The sequence below is a fragment of the Ailuropoda melanoleuca genome, chromosome 12 (assembly GCF_002007445.2).
Source record: "Ailuropoda melanoleuca isolate Jingjing chromosome 12, ASM200744v2, whole genome shotgun sequence".
Taxonomy (NCBI): domain Eukaryota; kingdom Metazoa; phylum Chordata; class Mammalia; order Carnivora; family Ursidae; genus Ailuropoda; species Ailuropoda melanoleuca.
In genome coordinates, this window is record NC_048229.1 from 1,214,003 (window position 1) to 1,233,329 (window position 19,327).

General features: G+C 53.7%; 1 protein-coding gene across 1 annotated transcript in view; it reads right to left on the reverse strand.

The window, feature by feature from the left end:
* Nucleotides 1–19,327, reverse strand: part of ADGRD1 (adhesion G protein-coupled receptor D1) — a 124,021-nt gene that overhangs the window by 72,765 nt on the left and 31,929 nt on the right. Inside the window, exons 8-14 of the mRNA XM_034637898.1 lie at nucleotides 18,071–18,135; nucleotides 17,188–17,343; nucleotides 13,267–13,326; nucleotides 10,750–10,867; nucleotides 9,520–9,630; nucleotides 7,680–7,755; nucleotides 1,674–1,815 (exon numbers count right to left, since the gene is read on the reverse strand). Coding sequence (XP_034493789.1) covers nucleotides 1,674–1,815; nucleotides 7,680–7,755; nucleotides 9,520–9,630; nucleotides 10,750–10,867; nucleotides 13,267–13,326; nucleotides 17,188–17,343; nucleotides 18,071–18,135 — 728 coding nt within the window. The remainder of the gene's footprint in view (nucleotides 1–1,673; nucleotides 1,816–7,679; nucleotides 7,756–9,519; nucleotides 9,631–10,749; nucleotides 10,868–13,266; nucleotides 13,327–17,187; nucleotides 17,344–18,070; nucleotides 18,136–19,327) is intronic.

Consider the following 19,327-nt stretch of genomic DNA (forward strand, 5'->3'; position numbering starts at 1 on the left):
CATGAATTCAGAGAAGTAAACACACGGTTGTGTCATAGGGACACCACTCGGAGTCAGAGGAGGCAATGCTCCAGGGACGGGCCAGCAGGTACAGGGGTGGCCCCCCAAGAGGAACATGTCCTGGGAGCCAGTGAGGTGGGGGCAGGGGGCCGAGGGTGCACTGACGTCGATGGGGTCCAATGTGTCTACACATCGAAGACAGAGGACATGTGGTGAGCCAGAGATCTCTGGGCACCCTGAGAATGTTTTTGCAGTTAGAAGGGTGGCTTTAGTGTGAACAGAGTCAGGGCACGGTGTCAGTCTAGGACTGTGACCTGTCAGCACCACTGGGCACACACCCAGAAGGACCGAAAGCAGGGCCTGGGACAGAGAGCACACACCCACGTTCACGGCAACCTTGCGGACAGAAGGAGGGGCAACCAACGTCCACGGATGGGCGGGTGGGCACAGACGGTGCGTATTTTACGTGCATGAAAACGGGACGCCATTCAGCGTTCCAAGCAGGAAATCCTGACATGAGCTACCACCTGGATGGACCCTGAGGACGCGGTGCCGAGGGAAATAAGCCAGAACCACAAGGACAAACCCTGGAGGATCCCACTTACACGAGGTCCCCAGAGCAGTCAGATTCGGCGTGACAGAGAGTAGATGGTGGGCACCAGGGGCTGCGGGCAGAGCATCAGTTTGGGAAGACGGCAGAGTGTGGGGATGGACAGTAGCCTGAATGTGCTTCGTGACATGGGACGGTGCACTTACACATGGTTGAGATTCCAAATCTTACGTTATGTATATTTTAACACAATTTAAAATTGTTTTCATGTTTTGTGATTTTTTTTTAAAAAAGAGAGAAGCCAGGTGCCAGGGCATTCTGAGGCCGGGACTGTGTGTGCAGGTGGTGGGAAAGGCCCGTGCAGACCCAGGGAATGAAAATACACTTCCACGTGGACAGACGAGAGGGGTCCAGAACACAGTGGCCGCCACACAGTAGGTCTTCAGTTAAGGATGGTGGAATGGGATGGGACGGGATGGAATGGAACAAAGTAGAAAATCTTGGAGAGAAATGTCTTTAGCACACTCCAAATGACCAAAAACGCGGTGATTTCTTAAATAAAGGCCTTGAACAGCACGACATTCGGGTGTTGAGTCAACACTGTATCTCGGGACATATCCTTGCAAAAGAGAAGCTGTGTATTGTTGAAAGGACAGAGCACGTCCCCGGACACTTGTCATTCTTACCTGTGGACAACGATGAAGCGAATATGGACAGAATTCCAGTTACGACCCAGCAGGACCAAGAACTCACAACTCAAAACAGTGGAGAAACGGCCCACCCTCAGCCCCAAAGCGTGTTTTGCACGGAGAAGAGAGCACTGCATGTTGCTAAGGGCTACTGTCAAGATGAGTGAGAGCTGCCCATCACACCCGCTCCGCCGAGAAGGACATTTACCGTCAAGCAGAAACGTGCACGCACGCACATCTGTGAAAGCCTTTTTACCCAACGTCAACTCCGCGAGACCAACCCCGTCCCACTGCCGTGTGAAAACCTTGTCCTGGGGAGGAAGCCCAGGGAGCACGTGTGCCATCTGAGAGGCCTTCTCCAGCCCCCCAGACTCCCCGATGTGCTCGAAGCGAGGCTGAAGAACGGGAGTGAGGGCGAACCCACGAGAACTCACCATCCTGTGCCTGAGCTGGACTGTGACAAGCGGAGATCCCGACAGGTTCTGGGAGAGCACGGGCGGCGGGGACACCTCCAGAGCAATCAGGTAGCTGGCTGCAGACAGCTTGTGGTTCTTGTAATTTGCTGCCTCAGGAATTCTTGGAAGTAAATAAAAAAATCATTACCAATGGGGAAAAGGGGAAGGGCACGCAGCCAGAACCCAGGTTTAGAACTTAATGTTTCTGCTGATTTTTGAGACTGAAATTTCCCCTGGATGGAAGTTGGATTTGCCTTGTTCGGTACCCGCTGTTCTCCACGGCCGGAAGCCGGGACCCGCGGAGGAGACCTATGCGGTGCTGCAGGCGAAGCCTCAATGCCAGCATTCGGTACCTGCCCTGCCAGGCCGGATACAGGCACCCCGGGCAGCATGGGGCCCCTGACCTCACAGAGCCGATAACAGTGGAAGAAGGCGGACCCCAGGGAGTGCGGAGAACAGAAGGGTCGAAGCAGGGGGTGTGAATCTCAGCAATCCCACTCACTCTGCTGCGTGACCTTGGGTAAGTGGCTTACCCCGTCTGAACTTCAACCGCCCTGCTTGTAAAACGGTGCGATAGACGGCAGTGCAGGAGCGCCTGCGGTTCCCCAGCTTCGCGTGCGCTCCTTCTCCTGAGAAAGGCCCTCAGCTTCCTCCAGGTGACCGCCCCCTTCCCCACCTCCAGACCCCATGCTCTGCCGCTGACTCTGTCCTCAGCTGAGGAGGAAGCCCTGCTGCCCAGGCCTGACCCACTCGGTCCACCGCCTCCCTCAGGCCGTGGGGATTGTTCAGAGGTGAGTACATGATCCAGGAAAGTCCAAGGAGATGCAACCAGACTCAGAAGGAAAATGGTGGGTCAGAGACCCTGGCTTCTCTCTGCTACATGTCTTCCCTACATGTCCTGCCAGGAGGAGGCCCTGGCAGTGGCTTACAGTCTTGAGGGGAGACATGAACTGGGCAGGGAGCCCAGCCCAAGGAAGAAGAGAGACAGAGCCGAGTGACATTCACTGGACGCTGGATCGAGCTGCTCCTGAAGCCAGATGCCTGTGAGCCCTTCTGCTTACGTGATCCAAGTACCCTCCTACTTAAGACAGGTCAAGCCAGGTTTTCTGACCCTTACAACCCAATCCAAAGAATCCTGCCTGATATATATGGTACTTGTCTCGTGGAGTTTCGAGGTTAAAGTGATATTCAGGGCCAAGACAGGGCAAGGCAAGGAGCCTGTGGGGCAGGATTTAAGGAGGTGCCCACACTCAGGGCCTGGCACACGTGTGCGGCACTTGTATGACTCCAGGAACGAGTACCTGTCCTCAGTCGCACCCTCGGTGCCTACTTGCCTCACTGTAGGCCCAGCCCCGCCTGACACAGTCAGTAATCAGCAAATGCCTGTTGGCGTGAATTTCGACTTGGGAAAGCTACCCTCAAATGCCTGAGATGTGGAGCCACTGGGCACCCCCAGCGACACCCGGCCCTCTGCTGCTGTCCTGTCTGGTCGGGACCTTGCCTGCCTCCCACCCGCTCTCCAAAGCCCGGTGGAGAATTCTGCTACCTGTCTGTATTTGCGTCATCACACCTAACCGCGTCTCTGGGAGCTGCGGGTACAGTCCTCTTCCTCCCTCGACTAGTTTTACCTAATAACGAAACTCAAACCCCTCTCCCCCTCAAGCCTACAGATAATTTGCTAGAAAGAGGACAGTGAACACTCTCTCTTCACCTAGATCCCCATCCCCTACCGTTCTAACACGTTTGCTTCACCTGGCAGACACGCTCCGCACACACACGCACACACACTCTCTCACTCTCTCTCTCTCCTTCTGGCGGAACGGCGAGGAAACACGCCATGACACCCCTCCCCCTCCACACTTTAGCAAGTACCTTCTAAACCTGGAGACAGCCCCCAGCATACCACGGCACAATCCACCCTCGGAATCTTGACACCGTTTCGGGAACGTGACGTCATGCCTTCTCCCTGCCTTGTGCCTCAGAGCTCTGCGTGGTCCCCATGAGGCCGGTGCATCTGCTAGGGAGCGTATCCCTGAAGGCCCCTGAATTCTGGAACGGTCCCCAGGGCTCTTTCTCCTTCTTGCCATGGACATTCAGCAGCACCAGCCACAGTTCGCAGAATGGCACTTACTGTAGATTTGCTGTGTTCTCCTGAGGGGCTCCAGACCAAGCTTTTGGGGCAGGATTACTCCATGGGCCACATTAACTCCCTCCGACCGTGTCACATCAGGGGACACAGGATATCACGTCCCACTGTTGATGATGTCAAGAGTGACCAGCTGGCTGAAGTGATGTCTGCCAGCTGTCTCCACACTCAGATGCCCTGCTCGCTTTGTAAATTAACAAGTACCCTTGGGATGGCAGCAAATGACTCTGTCCCCTGAATACCAGTCACCCAGGGGTGTCCACACCCGCTGATGACTTTTGCCCTGATCAGTAACTACATGTAGGACTGCAAGATGGTGTCTTTCCGATTCTGTCATTCCTTCTGCATTGACTGATTGGCATTACTCTACAAAGAAGAACATGTGCAGACACATAGGCCGAACTCTCTGGGAACTCACCCGTCAGAAGCACGTGTGAGTCTGTCAACAAGACATGGAAACCCAGAGACCTGAGTCCCAGCCCTACCTCTGCCAGCTGGCAGCCGTAAAGTCCCATCCCCTCTCAGCCCGGGTCTCCATCTGTGGAGGGGCAGTGGGAGCAGATGATTCTGGACTCCCTGCCCAGCTCGGACTCCTGGCCCCACTCAGAGGAAAAGACTGTCCTGGCTACTTGCCTGGCACAGCACGACCATCAAGCATGGGTAAGAGCTGAGCAGTCCTCATCACGATGGGGCAGGTGCTATAGCAGGGACCGGCTAAATGCCCCCCCCAGCACCTGGGGACACTCAGACGCTGCCCCGGCAGTGGCTGCTTGGGCCCTTGGAGAGGCCCACCCAGGGCTTGGCTGTGAAAATGGAGACCCTGTCCCAGCCTCGCCCCCATCTTCATGCACTAAACTCACGTGCTGACTCCACCCCACCCCAAAGGGGGATTGAGAGGACATTACAATCCCACAGCACCTTTTGTTCTTACAAAAACCATAAATGTGTGAAGGTCGCAGTGCATAATACTACAAGGGAAGGGACGTGGCTGTGTAGGCGAGCAGGAACACCGAGCGCGATGTGCAGATTCCGCTCATCTGCTCCTACCTGTGTGTGGATTTGATAGTTATCTCACAGCCAATACGGCCAGAACTTCCACTCATCCTATGAGGCGATAAAAGCAAACACTTACATGCCATGTTAAGAGCACCAAGCTTTGTTTAAACAGTCAACTCACTTAGTGCTCACGGCAGCCTCGCCCATTTGTACCATCATCACCGCTATTCTAGACGGGGAGCACACAGCCAAAGACAGCCAGGCATCGCCCAGGTTCACACCACTGATAAGGGCCCCACCGGGAGAAGAGAGCCAGGTACCCAGCACCCAATTCTGTGCTAACTACAACACTGTTGGTCGACTTCTGTCCCGTTCTGATGCCGCAGGAAAGAACACAACAGACAGAGGGACTGTGCTTGGTGAGCTATTTGGATGACTTCTTCTTCAAGGTTAATTTTGACAATGAGATACCTTTGCATTAAGTGCCGCCCTTACACCTTCACCCAAGCTGAAGATTCTGCACATGAAAACTATGCTCTCATCACTGCAGAATATTTCTGTTTTGACTTCGGGAAACCAACTGAGCACGCATCTGCAGCTGACAGGGTTCAAGCAGTCCACGGGTGATAATGCAAGAGGCGGAAAGGGCACGAGGGGGCATAGCTGCCTGTGCGAGTCTCAGAGCCCACGACTTGCAGGGACAAGAGGAGCTGACACGGTGATCCGGGCCATGGCAGCACGGGTTCTGAGGCTCCCAAGAGTCCCCTCTGTGGTCGCCTGGGGCAGTGAGGACAGCTAGGAGGTGAGTCTAAAGGCCTTGAGAAGGACTGTTCCATCTGCCCAGCTTTAGGCACATCCCTGGACCCCCCAAAGCAGGACAAACTCAGCCTCTCCCCCCCATGCACCGCAGCTAGCACTGACGTAACGGCGTGGCTAGCAGGGGTGTGCAAACACGGGCCTGGGTGGCTGCCTGATCCTATAAAGTTTTATTGGCACACAGCCACTCCCAATCCTTCGTGTATTGTCTGAGGCTGCTTTCAGCCTTCCACGGCAGACTCGGTAGTTGTGACAGAGATATCGTGGCCCATAACAACAGAAATATTTACTCTCTGACCCTTTATGGAAAAGTTTGTCGGCAGCTGGCTAGAATCATGATTCTACTCGGTCACAGAGAATTGTCCCCTGAAATGTGTGTACACACAGATGTCGGTGAAAGCAATTCTACCTTCTCTTTCCTTTCCTAGTTCGAGGCAGAAGGGAGATGTGGATGGCGGTACAAACACTGTTCTCCCCACACTCCTGCCCTTGGCCCACAGATGGGCTCAGACATGCCTCATAAACACACATTTCATGCATTTCACTGACAAATCAGCTTCCGCCTGAGCATTCAGTGTGAGAGCTGCAGGTAAGTAAAGGGAGCCAAGGAAGAGTCCATTTTTGATTCATAATCTTGGATTTGGAGAAATATCCCCCGAAGAGTTGAGAAGGAATCTTTTTGAGGAAAGGTGATGGTATTTTCCTTTGACAATTCTCCTGAAGAATTCTGGAAATTACACATCAAGAGTAGCCGGCCCCTTCCCTCAGTTATAAGGAAACCCGTCAAGGGTTTCCCAGGGCAATGGGACCCAGGTGTACAGCAAAATCGCGGCTGTCATCTCCCTGACCCCACCGCCTCCCCAAGGCTCCGGACATCCGGGGGTGGGAGAGGGGCAGCATCGGAGACATGCCGTCAGGGCTCAGGTACGTGCCCAGCTACAAGGTATTCGGCACCCATCCTCTATCTGGCGGCGGCTCAAACAGCGGCTGCTTCCATCACAGAGGGGTCGGCACAGCCGGTGGCAGCGCCAACACCAGAAGCCCAGCCCTGCAGGGCAAGGGGACCCCACGAGAGGGGAAGAGCAGGGCACCCCGATCCTCCCCTCAGAGGAACCAGCCTCTCCCTGGGGTCTGGGTGGGCTGACCCACTGCCAGGCCACAGGGGCCACGTGAGCAGACCTGGCCAATGACAGAGCAGGACACTCTGGCCACCATGACTGGGCTCAGGATGGGCACATGACCCAAACGGGCCAATCACAGCTTTCCCCGAGTTTCCACAGCACCCATGTGAGCAGACCTGACCAATGACAGGGCAGAACACTCTGGCCACCGTGACTGGAGGGAGCCAGGATGGAGTCAGATGGGCACATGACCCAAACAGGCCAATCACAGCCATCCCTGAGTTTCCATGCACACACTGGCGTAAGAGCCTGCTGTCCTTCTGAGACCTCAGGACTCGAAGCCATGGGGCCTGAGCTGCCGGAGCCAGCCATGCCTCTGTGGAGGGGCCTGCCTGGAAAGGAGCCAGCACGGAGGGAAGCATAGGAGGGAGACAGAGCGACCAGGTCAGGAGGCTTCCCCTGGGCCCCTGGGTCCAGCTGTGCCTGAAGCCGTCCTCGTCCCACGAGCCCCCGTCCTCCCTGCTGCCTGCCGAAGCCCACGTATCTAACCAGCCCTGATGGATGCGGGGGTGCACTGTTGCTCCCAGCACACATAAGTGGCAGCCGAGGCCTGGGCAGTGAAGGCGCTTGTCCACGGCCTCCCAGTGGGATCCTGACCTGGCCACTGCACTGCCAGCCTGCACGCCCAGGGCCTGCTGAAGCCCCAGTGTCCGAGGTCCCGCGTCGCCCTCAAAGGGCTGTGGCGTGTCTGGGCTCTAACAGCAAAGCACCAGGCGCTGGCATTGCGAGTCCTCTAGGACCCTTAGGCCTGTGATGGTGGGGAGCTGGGGGTGTCCCAGAGGTGTCCCAGTCTGGGTGTCCCAGAATCCGCTGCCCTCTCCCTGCTGTGTGACCTGAGACACTCACTTGGTTTTGGCTGGCTGGATGTTGTCCAAGTAATCGTGCATTCTGTGGTAGAGAAGGCCCACGATGGTGGTCCAGGCTGCAGAAAAAGAGGGTTACAGACATGTGTCAGCCTTTCAGCGGCAGAGCCCACAGCCAAACCCACTTGCCCAGCAATGCACAGGGCCAACCCTCACACCCAAAACCCTGGAGGCAGCTCCTGGGGCCAGGGGAGAGAGAGAGGGACGCTCAGGGGTGGAATTTTCCATGAGCCCGGGTAGAAACTTTGTGACCCTTCAGCTGTGGATTCAACCGCGGCAACGACTGCCTGCTCCTGCCCTGAGCCAATCCAGACACACAGATGCCGCAGCTCCTGGCGAGAGACTGACTCGCCAGCAATGCTACAGTTTCTGAGGGCAGACGGCCCTGCTCCAGCAGCGGCCACAGCGCCAGCCTCCAGCTTCGCAGCCTCTGGGTGAGCACGTCCCGTTTGCTGCTGGCATATGGAGCATTTGCAGCCTCGCGAACGCACGAGTGAGGCAGCAGATGCGGGAATGACAAGTGGCGGCGATCACGCAGGTGTCCTTCATGCCTTCTGGCTACATCCACCTCTCTGCTATATGACAACTTTGAAACAGGAATCGTTTTTTATGTAGTGTCCCTCCACTCGCTTAGCAGAGGACGCGTGCAGGAGGAAGCGGTTAGCTGTCTTCCAGAGCTCCTCGGGGAGATTCATTGACTGCGTTAACATCTCAGGGATATATTAAGCATCGTATCACTCTCACGGTGTGCCAGGTAGGAGGGCTTTGCTCATTCAATTCTTGAAACCATGAGTCCAGTACTAATACTGTCCCCATTTTACATATGAGGAGCCTGTGACGCAGGCCCATTCAGTAACACAATCGGTAAGCGGCTGAACCAGGGCTGGAGTCCAGGAATTCCAGCCACCAGTCGGTCCTTGTGACCAATACGTCGTGCTGCCACAGGGCCAAGCACGAGGCCGCGGCCCCGCTGAGTGAGAAACGAAGGGTTTCTAGATCGTGCAGCCGGGTGGTGTGAGATGAGCAGAGATCACGCGTGCAGTTGGCAGATCAGAGCCTCATCCCCAGACACCCCCCGTTCTGTAGTTCAGCCCACGTGTGTGCGGGGTGTCCTTTGACATTTCCAGGCACCTTTCACACAGGCCAAACAGAAGGTCGAGGGAGCAGAGGTGGGCCCCTGAGGGCTGGCGAGTGACGACTCCTTGCTGGGGAGGGGACACCATGACCCTACACCACCCAGGCTGCTCTTGGTCTCCAGTCTCGGAATCGCATATCCTCCGGCCAGAATGTCAGGAGTTGAGAATCCAAGACTCCCCCGACTGCCCAAGGGACGAGCCCGTGGAGACACTCACTTTTCAAGAGACCAGAGGGACTGTCATTGCAGTTGACATGGCCAGAGCTGCCTGAGCCCACTGAGATAGAAATAGACCCCTGGGCAGACAGACCCCTCACCCAGCCTGAGGCCACCTGGGTGGGGGAGGGGAGATGGCCACGGCTCTCCATATCCTGTTGACGGGTCCCTGTGCCAATCCGGGAGGATATAGGTGTCTTTTACAGTGGACTAGAATCACCTCAAGAGCCTGTCCAACGTGCAGATTCCCAGCCCTCCTCCCCGCTTCAGTTTAGGGGCTGGGGCACACTTGGAATCAGCATTCTGACTGAGCATCTCAGGTGCTTGCCAAGACCCCCTGAGAAATGCTGGCCCAGAGCTGCTCCTGCAGGAACAAGCAAGCAGGCCTGAGGGCGGCATGTCCGCCAGGTAACAGCTGGGCACACATCTGCAAGGGCCGAGGGCCCGGGGCGGGCTCAGCAACCACACTCACCTTGGCTTCGGAACGCCTCGTGGGGAACCTCAATGTAGCTCTGACCCTGGGCTGGGAAGCGGTAGTGGGAGGAATTTATGGTCTCGGGTAGGAGTTTGGCCACAGAAAACTCTGAGAACAAGCCAAAGACAGGAAGCCACAGTCAGCAAGCTCCACAGCGCAGGAAATTGGGCTGTAAAACCCCATCTGCTTCTGCTTTTGCTAAGAGAACGAGCTCCCCTGGGCAGTGTAATTACCTCTAGACAATGACGACCTAAAAAAATAAGGGTCCAGGGAAGTCATTTCCACTGTATGGCTGACATGTCCATCCGGCCACACACTGTGGGGGCCTCGTGGCCCAAGGTGACCCCTCTTCCCTCAAGCAGCCCGTCAGCGCTCAGGGCTGCTCCTCACCACTCTGGAGGACCCATGACACACAGGAGAAAGAAGGTGCCGGAGATGCCGGCCTTCCAGCCATCAGTCACTATCTCAGCCGACAGATTCCCACTAACACTAACCTACGTGGGTCCATTCACCCCCGTCCCAGGGTCTGGCTCTTGTGGGAGAGTATCAGCAGCGCGATGCCCCCTCAATAAAGATTTTCCAAAAGGAGGGGCCGTGAAGTCAGCGCGAGTGGGACTCTGCGCCCATTATCTTGGAGAAGCGGATTTAGGCCAAACCTCCAGCTGCTCTCAGAACCTGATTCTGTACCTTTCATTCCACAGACACTCAAAGGAGCTGCTGCTTTCCAACCCCTGTTCTGAACAGAGACGACTGTCACACAACATCAGTCCGGCCCCCGAGTCACCATCAAACGCTTCCGCAGCTTTGTGTCCACATCACGGCTGAACACACGTGCCCCGACCTCACTCTCCCTCCACAGTGTAATGTTGCATAAGGGCAACACAGTTTAGAAAAGCAGAGAGGTCTGTCTGAGCTGATGGTGTGTTTGCTGCTACGTGTGTGTGCGCACCTGTGTGTGTGTGTGTGCACACCTGCACGTGTGCGCACCTTTGTCCGTGTATTTACACCCTGTGTGTGCAAATGCGTGTGCTGGTGCGTGCGTACCTGTGCACGAGTGTGTGCACACCTGTGCAGGTGTGTGCGTGGACCTGAGCAGACATGTACGCACCTGCTCGTGCAGGTGAGAGCGGGGCCGTCAGAGCAAACCCCACAGGCCAGCTGCCCTCCCGAGTCTCCCGCCCCCCCACCGGCGCCCACGGCCGCATCCTGCACCGAGCTGACCGGTACCTGCCATGGAAGAAGAGCCTATGATGGCGGCCTGGGACTTGCCGGCGTCCAGGCTGGAAGAGATGTGGCCCATGACGGTGTCAACGGTCTCGATCAAGCCCAGCACCATGGCATTGTCCTGAACACAACACAATGTGAGGGATCTGACACAACAGCACCCACACAGTGAGTGTCCCAAGGCCCACCTGGGGCCCACCCACCAGACACATGACGCCAGGCTCTGCGCTGGCCCCCCGGCACCCCCTCCACAGGGAGAGCACGCTGCATCTCTGAAGGCCATGACGGGCCAGGCCTGTCCTCTCGATGCCCAGAGGAGAAGGAGCACTGCCCCTCTCTCCAGCGAGGAAATGGCCGCTGAGGTCACCCATCTGGCTGAGCTCACAGAATGCAGACATCCCGGTCCCCCGGGGCCTCTGGCTACAAGGCTTCTATGCCCAGACACAGGTGACAGACACCTCGTCCCAGCTGCACTCTGAACTCACCTCAGCAAATCTCTGACTGGCCCCCCGGCCTGCCTCCAAGTCCCCTCCAGGACAAGGACACCGGAAGCATCACCCTATTTTCCATGCAGGGGAGGGATGCTGTAAAGGCGTAGGCATCCCAAATCCTCTCTAGCTTCCTCGACCTGCCTGGTGCATCCCTTCCCTCCAAGGGCCCTCTTCACTCATTTTGAGTCCCTGACACAGAGAGGGTCCCAGTGGACGCTGCCCCCAGAAGGCAGGGGTCCCTCCTGGTCACCCCGTGTCTCTGCAGACAGCTCAAATTGGGCTGACTGGCCCCCGTTGTCCAACACGCCGCTGCTGGGTGCGTGGCGGCTGCGCCTCTCTGCCACGTGCCCCTCCCCTCCTTCCCCGCCTTTCTGAAAAGCATCTGTTCACTAAGCATCCTCAGCATTCTCTCACAGACGCCATGCTCCATGAGAAGCTAATGAGCTGGAAATAGAACATTGAGGCCAATTTTAGACATTTTCTTTGAGGCCTGTGGCCTGATTTCAATCAGCCGAGCACAGTTAAACACATGGAAATCCGTGTCTCTGGCGTGCAGTTCTGTTGGGCAGTGGCTGAGTCATACCTTCTCTTGAATGCATAGTACAGCCTGAGTCTGAACAGCTTCATGATTATTCATATTTTGTGGCAGAGCATTCAGAAAAAGTTACTTTAAAACAATGCTGATAAAATCCACTGGCCATTTTCCGGGGGTTCCCGGGCTGCAGCCCTGTACGCAGCCTCCCCTGGAAGTCATGGACTCTGGAGAGTTGTGCCTTTTAAAAATGAATCTGTTTCTAGGCAAGACTATATCAGTCTTAAATTCAGGTCCCCTTTTCTCCTCCCTTTGCCAGTATTAACTCCATCTCATTCCATCTGAAACCGTTCAAATAAAAAGTTCAAATATAAACCCTACTGCAATCTCATGAATAGCATTTCTGCCTCAAACTGCCAAAAAATTTTTAGACATTATAGGGGTTCCGGAGAACGAGCACCTTAGTATTACACCAGGTGGTTGTGACTCTGCTAACCAAGGCAGTTAAGAGTCCTCCACCCCGCTGGGCAACCCTGGACGTTGCATGTTGAGACCTTGTCATCCGAAAATGGACAGAGCCAGGACCCCAGAGTCACTGGACTGAGGAAAGGCTCCTCGACCCACTTCGCACTTTGCATGAGTGAGAAGTAAATTTCAACTGTGCTACACACTGAAATGCAGGGGCCTATTTGTTACCGCAGCACCGCCCAGCCTAGGCTGCCTGACATACCTAATGTCGCCGGAGACTGTCCTGCACGTAAAGACCAGATTGAGTCAGACATACAGTGTATTTGTACAGTATATGTGCACGTAAGTGAAAGGAAAGCAAGACGGGAAGGAACGTATGCAAGAGTGCTCACGGCCATGGTCTGCCTCAGAACCTCAGGTGACTGCTCTTTTATACGGTGTTTGTTATCTGCAGTTTCCACATTCTCCACAACACGTTAACTTGTTTTATGTTACATAGGAAAGTCAATGAAGTTATTTTTAAAAAAGAAAAAATATATATTCCATTCTCCTAATTATTTGGAGTTCAGGGGAAAAGAGAAGCTTTTTTCGTTTTTACGTTTATAACCATGAAATACATATTGTCACATGTTCCACTTTTTTCACTTCATCTAGCGATCTTTAAACATAAAACATGTTTTCTTCCTACCGCTCAAGAATAATGGGTTGGTGAGAAATATCTTATTAAAATGACAGATAGCGGTCAGCCAAGTAGACACTCCTCAAGAATAAATGCGACCATTTCCTGCTCGGTGTCAACGAGAGTAATGCATCCCTGGAACACACATAATTCCTGGGCCATACAAAAGACAAGGGGCTTCGAATCAGTTGTCTATCTGGTCAGAACGAGCTCTGATGTCCCAGATTGCAAGACTGCGAGACGCATCATGTCTCCTAGAGACGTGAATTGGGCCATACTTATACCACTTCTAGGAAGACACTCCCAAAGTACATACATTTTGAAATCAAAAATGTTCTTTTTTTTCTTACCTCTGACACATCAACCCAACTGGGCAGTTGAAGAACCTCTCCCATGGTTTTTAAGAAAACCTAAAGGCAGACAAAATGACACTGCTTAGCATGTATCCTTAATCCTCATCATCTCAAGACCTTCGATTTCTCCATGTCTTATCAAGCACTGGCTGGGTTTTTACATATAGTAATAAACAAAAATAGCTCACATCAGCATATCAGGTTATATTATACAAAGCCCTTCAGAGATATTATCTTATGTGACAATCCGTTCATCAGTGATAAGCATTCAGATGTCAGAATGAACACAGCTTAGTCATGGAGAAGCCCTAAGCACAGTGCCTGGGAGATATAAGTGGCCCTCAGGTGGATATAAGTGGCCCTCAGGTGGCCCTCAGGAAATGCCTGTTGAATGAGTAAGTGAACGAGTGAACAAGTGAATAAATCATGGCCTGTCGAATATCCTTTCCTTGGGTAGAGAAGCCAAGCTGACAAAACCACTTGTGTTCATGGGAAATTACATCTCCATAAAGAAGTGACTTGGAGACCCTTGGTGAGATCACCTTAAAAATCATGCTTGGCTGGGCTCACCATCATTCTAAAAAAATTAAATTAGCTTTTAACAAGTTCAAATGGGGAGATTTAAGTGAAAATATGTTAATTTCCTGCTACTTTTGAGAAGAGCAGAAGCTCAGACCACCCCAAGCCCACAGTCCCACATGGCCACCACTGGCCAAAGCGGAGCAGCAGCTGCCCCCTTAGTCAGATGTGTGTTCCTCTGTGTACCCCAGTCCTCACCACTCCCTATTGCCTGGCACCTAGTCCAGCCCCTCATTTACATCATTCATGTTGGCTTTTAACTGTTTGTCTTCTACTGTAGACACAGAATTAAACTTAGAGCCTGATTTAAATCTCCCATATTTCCACCAAACCGCCATCTCCAGAAAAATCACATTCTTCCTCACACTTTTAGACACTAAATATTTTAAGAACACATCATCAAAACTCCTCACTCTTTCATTACCTTTATTTGATAAATACTTATTAAGACCCTGAAGGGCAAGGCCTTATGAACTAAGGGTGAACAAAATATTGGGCTTGAGGTCTAGTGGGCAGAATTTATAATCCAGAGCGGGAGTCAGCGCTTTTTTTTTAAAAAGAAAAGATCACCTAGTAAAGTATTTAGGTTTTAAGTCCATACAGTTCTGTCCAAACACTGCGTTCTGCCACTGTAGTGCAAATGCAGCCACAGACAACACATAACTAAATGAGCACGTTCCAGTAAGACTTTATTGCAAGAAGAGGCAACACACCAGATTTGGCCAAAGGGCTATAAATTGCTGACTCTTACTCCAGAGCAGTTTAGGGGAATAAAAATATAATGCCAGCCACATTTCCACTTTTAAATTTTCTAGTCGTTAGTTATGTGAGAGATCGTGCGCGTGTGCCTGAGCAGGGCGGGGAGGCGGCAGAGGGAGAGACAGAATCCTGATCTCAGGTCGTGGAGATCATTACCTGAGCCAAAACCAAGAGTCAGGGCTTAACCCACCAAGCCACCCACATGCCCTTTTAGTAGCCATATTTTAAAAAGCAAAAAGAAAACAGGTGAAACTTACTTTGCCTCTATTAATTATGTTTCAAACTAATTACAGGTTTTCCTTAGTCCCACAAATCTAAAACAGAGCTTCCACATGCTAATATAAGAATGATCAATTCAATATTTTACATTCTTTTCTTTGTCCTAAGTGTTAGAAATCCAATGGATATGTCACATTTACAGCACCTCTCAATCTGAATTTGCCACAGTTGAAGGACGCCCCTCATCACCCGGCACAGGAAATGCCTTCTCGCCATTTTCCTGTCCAACGGCTAGCGGCGGGAAGCCAGGACGTCATGGAAATTTGGATATTATTTCTCATTGAATCAGAGATGCGCAGGGTTTGGGGCAAATCTGAAGGATTCCTCTGCAAGCCAGCCAGAGTCAGGTGTGTCTCCCTCCACCAGCAGTCCCAAACCGAGACCCCGCAGGCCGGATCCGCCTCACCAACCTGCCCATCACGGCCTTTAAAGTCCAGTTAGCTGTCCACCACTTAAAAATTGGATTATTTCCCATTTTAAAGATCCAGGATGGGGCTTCCCTTGCACAACCAGAAGGGGCAGTCCTACAGGTCAAACGCCGGGGCTCCGGGCAGCGAGCCGCGGCCCGAGACCGGCCGGCCCTGAGCGCACCGGAGTTTGCAGCCCCAGACGCTGCCAGGTGGCCCAAGGGCGAGTCCCAGGGAAGAGGAAACCGCGGAGCTTAAAGAGAAAGTTTCCCATAAGCCTGCACTGAATTCTGTGTCCCAACACAGACATCCCCTCGAGGCTACGGAGATGCCTCAGCTCCCGGTCCAGCCTCCGGGAAGCCCGCACCCACCGGGCATGCTCACCTCCACCCCAGGGAAGCATTGGTGGGGGTGCGGAAGCGCTCAGGCGCCTCAGCCTTGGCCCCTCCCACACCTCCTTACGATTGGCTGAGCCGTGGTGCCCCGCCTGCTCCCCTGGGTCCATGATTGGTGGTGGTCATGTGACCAAGCTCTGCCCAATGAGCAGTGAGGGGAGATCCGCCCAGGGAACGCTGGGAAAGATTCTCCTTCTAGGTGAGGGAGGAAATGCTGCTCGCTGTCCTCTCGCTCGGGGCTTAGCCAGCGGGGCCTGGGTGTGGGCCGGCCGACCGACCATCGGAAATCACAGCGGAGCGTGAGGGGAACTGTGCTGCCGCGGGCACCCCTGCTCTGCAGGAAGACTGCAGCCCCGAGTGCAGCCGGCCGGCGCTGTCTGGAAGTACTCAGTGCTGGTGCTGGTTGTGAGCCCCCAGAACGAGTCCGACCGGGAGGCCGGGGGTGGGGGACGGCGGGGAGACCCGGCCGGTGGGGCGGCTCCAGAGTCTGGGCCGGCAGAGGGGCGTGCCGGGCCCAGGGACCAGGTCTCGGACTTGGCGGTCCGCGTGCACGCTGCACCCCGGGACCCAGTGCGCCTTACGGACGGACGGACGGAGACTCCTGAGAAGCCGGCTCTCGCTCCCCGCTGCCGTGGGTGCAGGAAGGCTAACGGGGCCCTCCTTCCACTTCGGGGCGCCCTCACTTCCGGAGCGTCCTTTCTCGCGCTCCTCGGGTCCGCCTTCAGCCAGCAAGCCGGACAGAATGAAGAAGCCTTCCGGACCGCTCACCTAGCGCCAGACACTGCTCTCGGCACGCACGAACGCACGCGGGTCCCCCGAGCTGAGTGTCGTCTCCCCCACATCGCAGCAGAGCCGAATGACTGAGGGCACAGGGCGAGGAACCACTGAGGGAAGGTCACCCCTGCAGCCAGCCCTCTGCACCCTGCTCGGACCTGTGAGCTGCCCTTTCCAGGGCAAACCCGCTCACATGTGCCTTCTCTTTCCACCTGGGCCAAGAACCCCGGTGCTCCGCCTCTACCTTGACCTAGAGAATATTTGGAGGACAGTGAAAAGCCGCGGCACCTTGATTCCATGCCATAAATGGCACGTTTACGAAGTGCTTTAGGTGACCATGGCAAATCCCACTGACCTACAAGTCACAGCACTGTGGGTCACAATGTGTGCAGACTGAGGTCTAAGGTCCCACCCTTCACCTGTTGCCAAGGGAGGCAGCGAGGTTTAGAACTGGAGTTGCACACCCAGATGGCCGGTGGCCAGGATGCAGAGATGGGAACCATGAAGAGCTGAGGCAGAGCTGAAGGAGGCCTCCGCGAGCTGGGTAGAGCAGGCTGGCAAGGCCACCCTATCTGGTGGTTCATGAGAAGTCTGTAACCCAGACTTCCATGTAGAAGTTCCTGACTTTTCTGTAACTGTGCAGATTGAACAAAACACACCTGTGGGCCAGAATCTGGCACTTTGCCATCCTGGATCGACCAGAAACGGAAATCAAATAGCTTTACCTTGGTGAGATTCAACGCCATTTCCTGTGAGAGAGGCTTATTGGGTAATTTGAGGGACACGTTTCGTAGGTAACTCAGTACAGTTCCTGGGCTCTGGAAGGTTTTTCTCGTCTCTGTCAAGTTGATTATGATAGGATGGTAAGCGTTGGTGGGCATCTAAAAGAAATGACAGGCATGAGATCTGGCTAGGGACGAAAGCCAGGAAGCCCCACGGAAGTTGAGTGTGCCCTCCTAAATCTCTGATGATGACAGTTGCACCGATTGCATACCAGGAGGCACGTTTGCGACTACCTAACACACACTGACCTTTCATCCTCTCAGCAACTTCAAGAAGTACGCACCCATTTGAGAGATGAAAGCAAGCACAGGGAAGCCTACCCAGAAGTACCTGTGGAACTGGGGTTCGAACCCACACCGATGGTACAAGAGCCTGGGCCCTCACTGTTCACTTAGAATTCCCAAGTGAGGTAAAATGGTGTGACTACAAATACTAATTCCAGAGGGCAGTGTTTCTGTATGGATTGATCTTCCCTCAAATATCAGGAGAAGGGGCACAAAGAGAAAACAAGCATCGGCACAGGTCCCCCCTGCTCTCTGTGCCGCCTGCCCAGGAGACAGTCTCAGTGGTCATGTCCCTGGGCAGTCTGGTTTACTTCCTTTTGACCCCTGAGGCCACAGACCACAAGAAGCAGAGGGCTTCCCTCAGTCAGCCTGAGCATCCAGAGCTAGTGCCAAAGTGAGCTTCTCCTCCAGGGATGATTTCTTCTTGGACGCTATATTGCCAATAAGAGAGAGCCAGATTGTCTAATGGAATTCAGTCCTGACAAACAGGCTGAGCAGAAAGGCTTCAACAAGAGGGGGGCGAGATCATGCGTGTGCTTACCACGGTGTTGGCCGGGGGTGTCATGAAGAAGCTTGGTGGCGTTGAAGACGACAAAGCATGCTTTCCTGGAAAGAATCAGTATTGCTTAATTAAGGACGGAAACATGGTCAGTCTTTCACCCTAAGGGAGGCCTGTCTTTATTCAAAACTCTTCAGCTTTCGCTACCTCTAAGACAGCCTGAGAATGTTTTGAGTAGGAATGCTGCTGGAAAGATAAAGGGCTAATAAATCAGCTTAATGGGCAGATTGTATGGATTTTCCCGGGTCATGTTACTTTTCTATTTATGTTTCAGATTGCTTTTGAACACCATGCAAGTCATCATATAAAACGATGATTTTATACAGGCATTTACCGATTTCAGATAAATAGAGAACCAAAAGAAATCTCCTTCCACTGCATCTGGACCAGTTGGAGATGGAATACAGAGGGCTGTTTAATCTCCGGGCTGTGACAAACAGTCCAACCAGTCAGGCCTTCCCTCTCAGACAGATGAAGCAAGACAAACAAAGTGGTGGGGGAACTGTCCTCTTGAGTGCCTTCGACCCTGAGGATTCTAATTCTTTCTACTCCGTTTGGTTAATCATAAATAATTACAGATAATGAAGACATCCAGCACCAAAGATAAGCCATATTTGCTCTTCTCTGCCTGTTTTCCACCAGTGATTTCTAATTTAGCATTTCCTGGTAAGAACACAGACTAACTACATACTCTGCCTCATTTTTGGAAAATCCCTCAAGGATGCTTGGGGTGACCTAAGGAAATGACCTCATCACCCCTAGTTAGCTCCAGGAGTCACCGGCCCCCTGGTGACAATGGGCTGGGGTGGGGCCGGGTAGCGGGGGGACAGACACAGAAGGGGAGACTCTGCCCAGAGAACTAGAGCCCCAAACATTCAGTTCCCCAAGTTAGAGTGACATTCCTCAAGTGCCAGATGGTGACAGAGGAGTCACATTGAATCCACATGTAACTCACGTGCGTCCACAAAATAAAGGATGGGATAGTAAGGATCAGCCCGGCAATCCTGCCCACCCTCGCCATTGATGACCCTGTGAGGCTGAGAGAAGAAATGAGAGTCTTCCGTGTCCTCTGTCGGCCTCAGGACCCAAAGGGTCTTACTGTGTGGGCACCTGGTTGTACGGGTGTGTTTCCAGTGCTCAGAGATGTATACTTGGAAGTCACCAGACCTTCAGTGCAGCCTTCTACTTTCTCTGGTCCCCTGTGGAAGGTGAGGCCATCCATGGTAGTGCTGGGGGCAA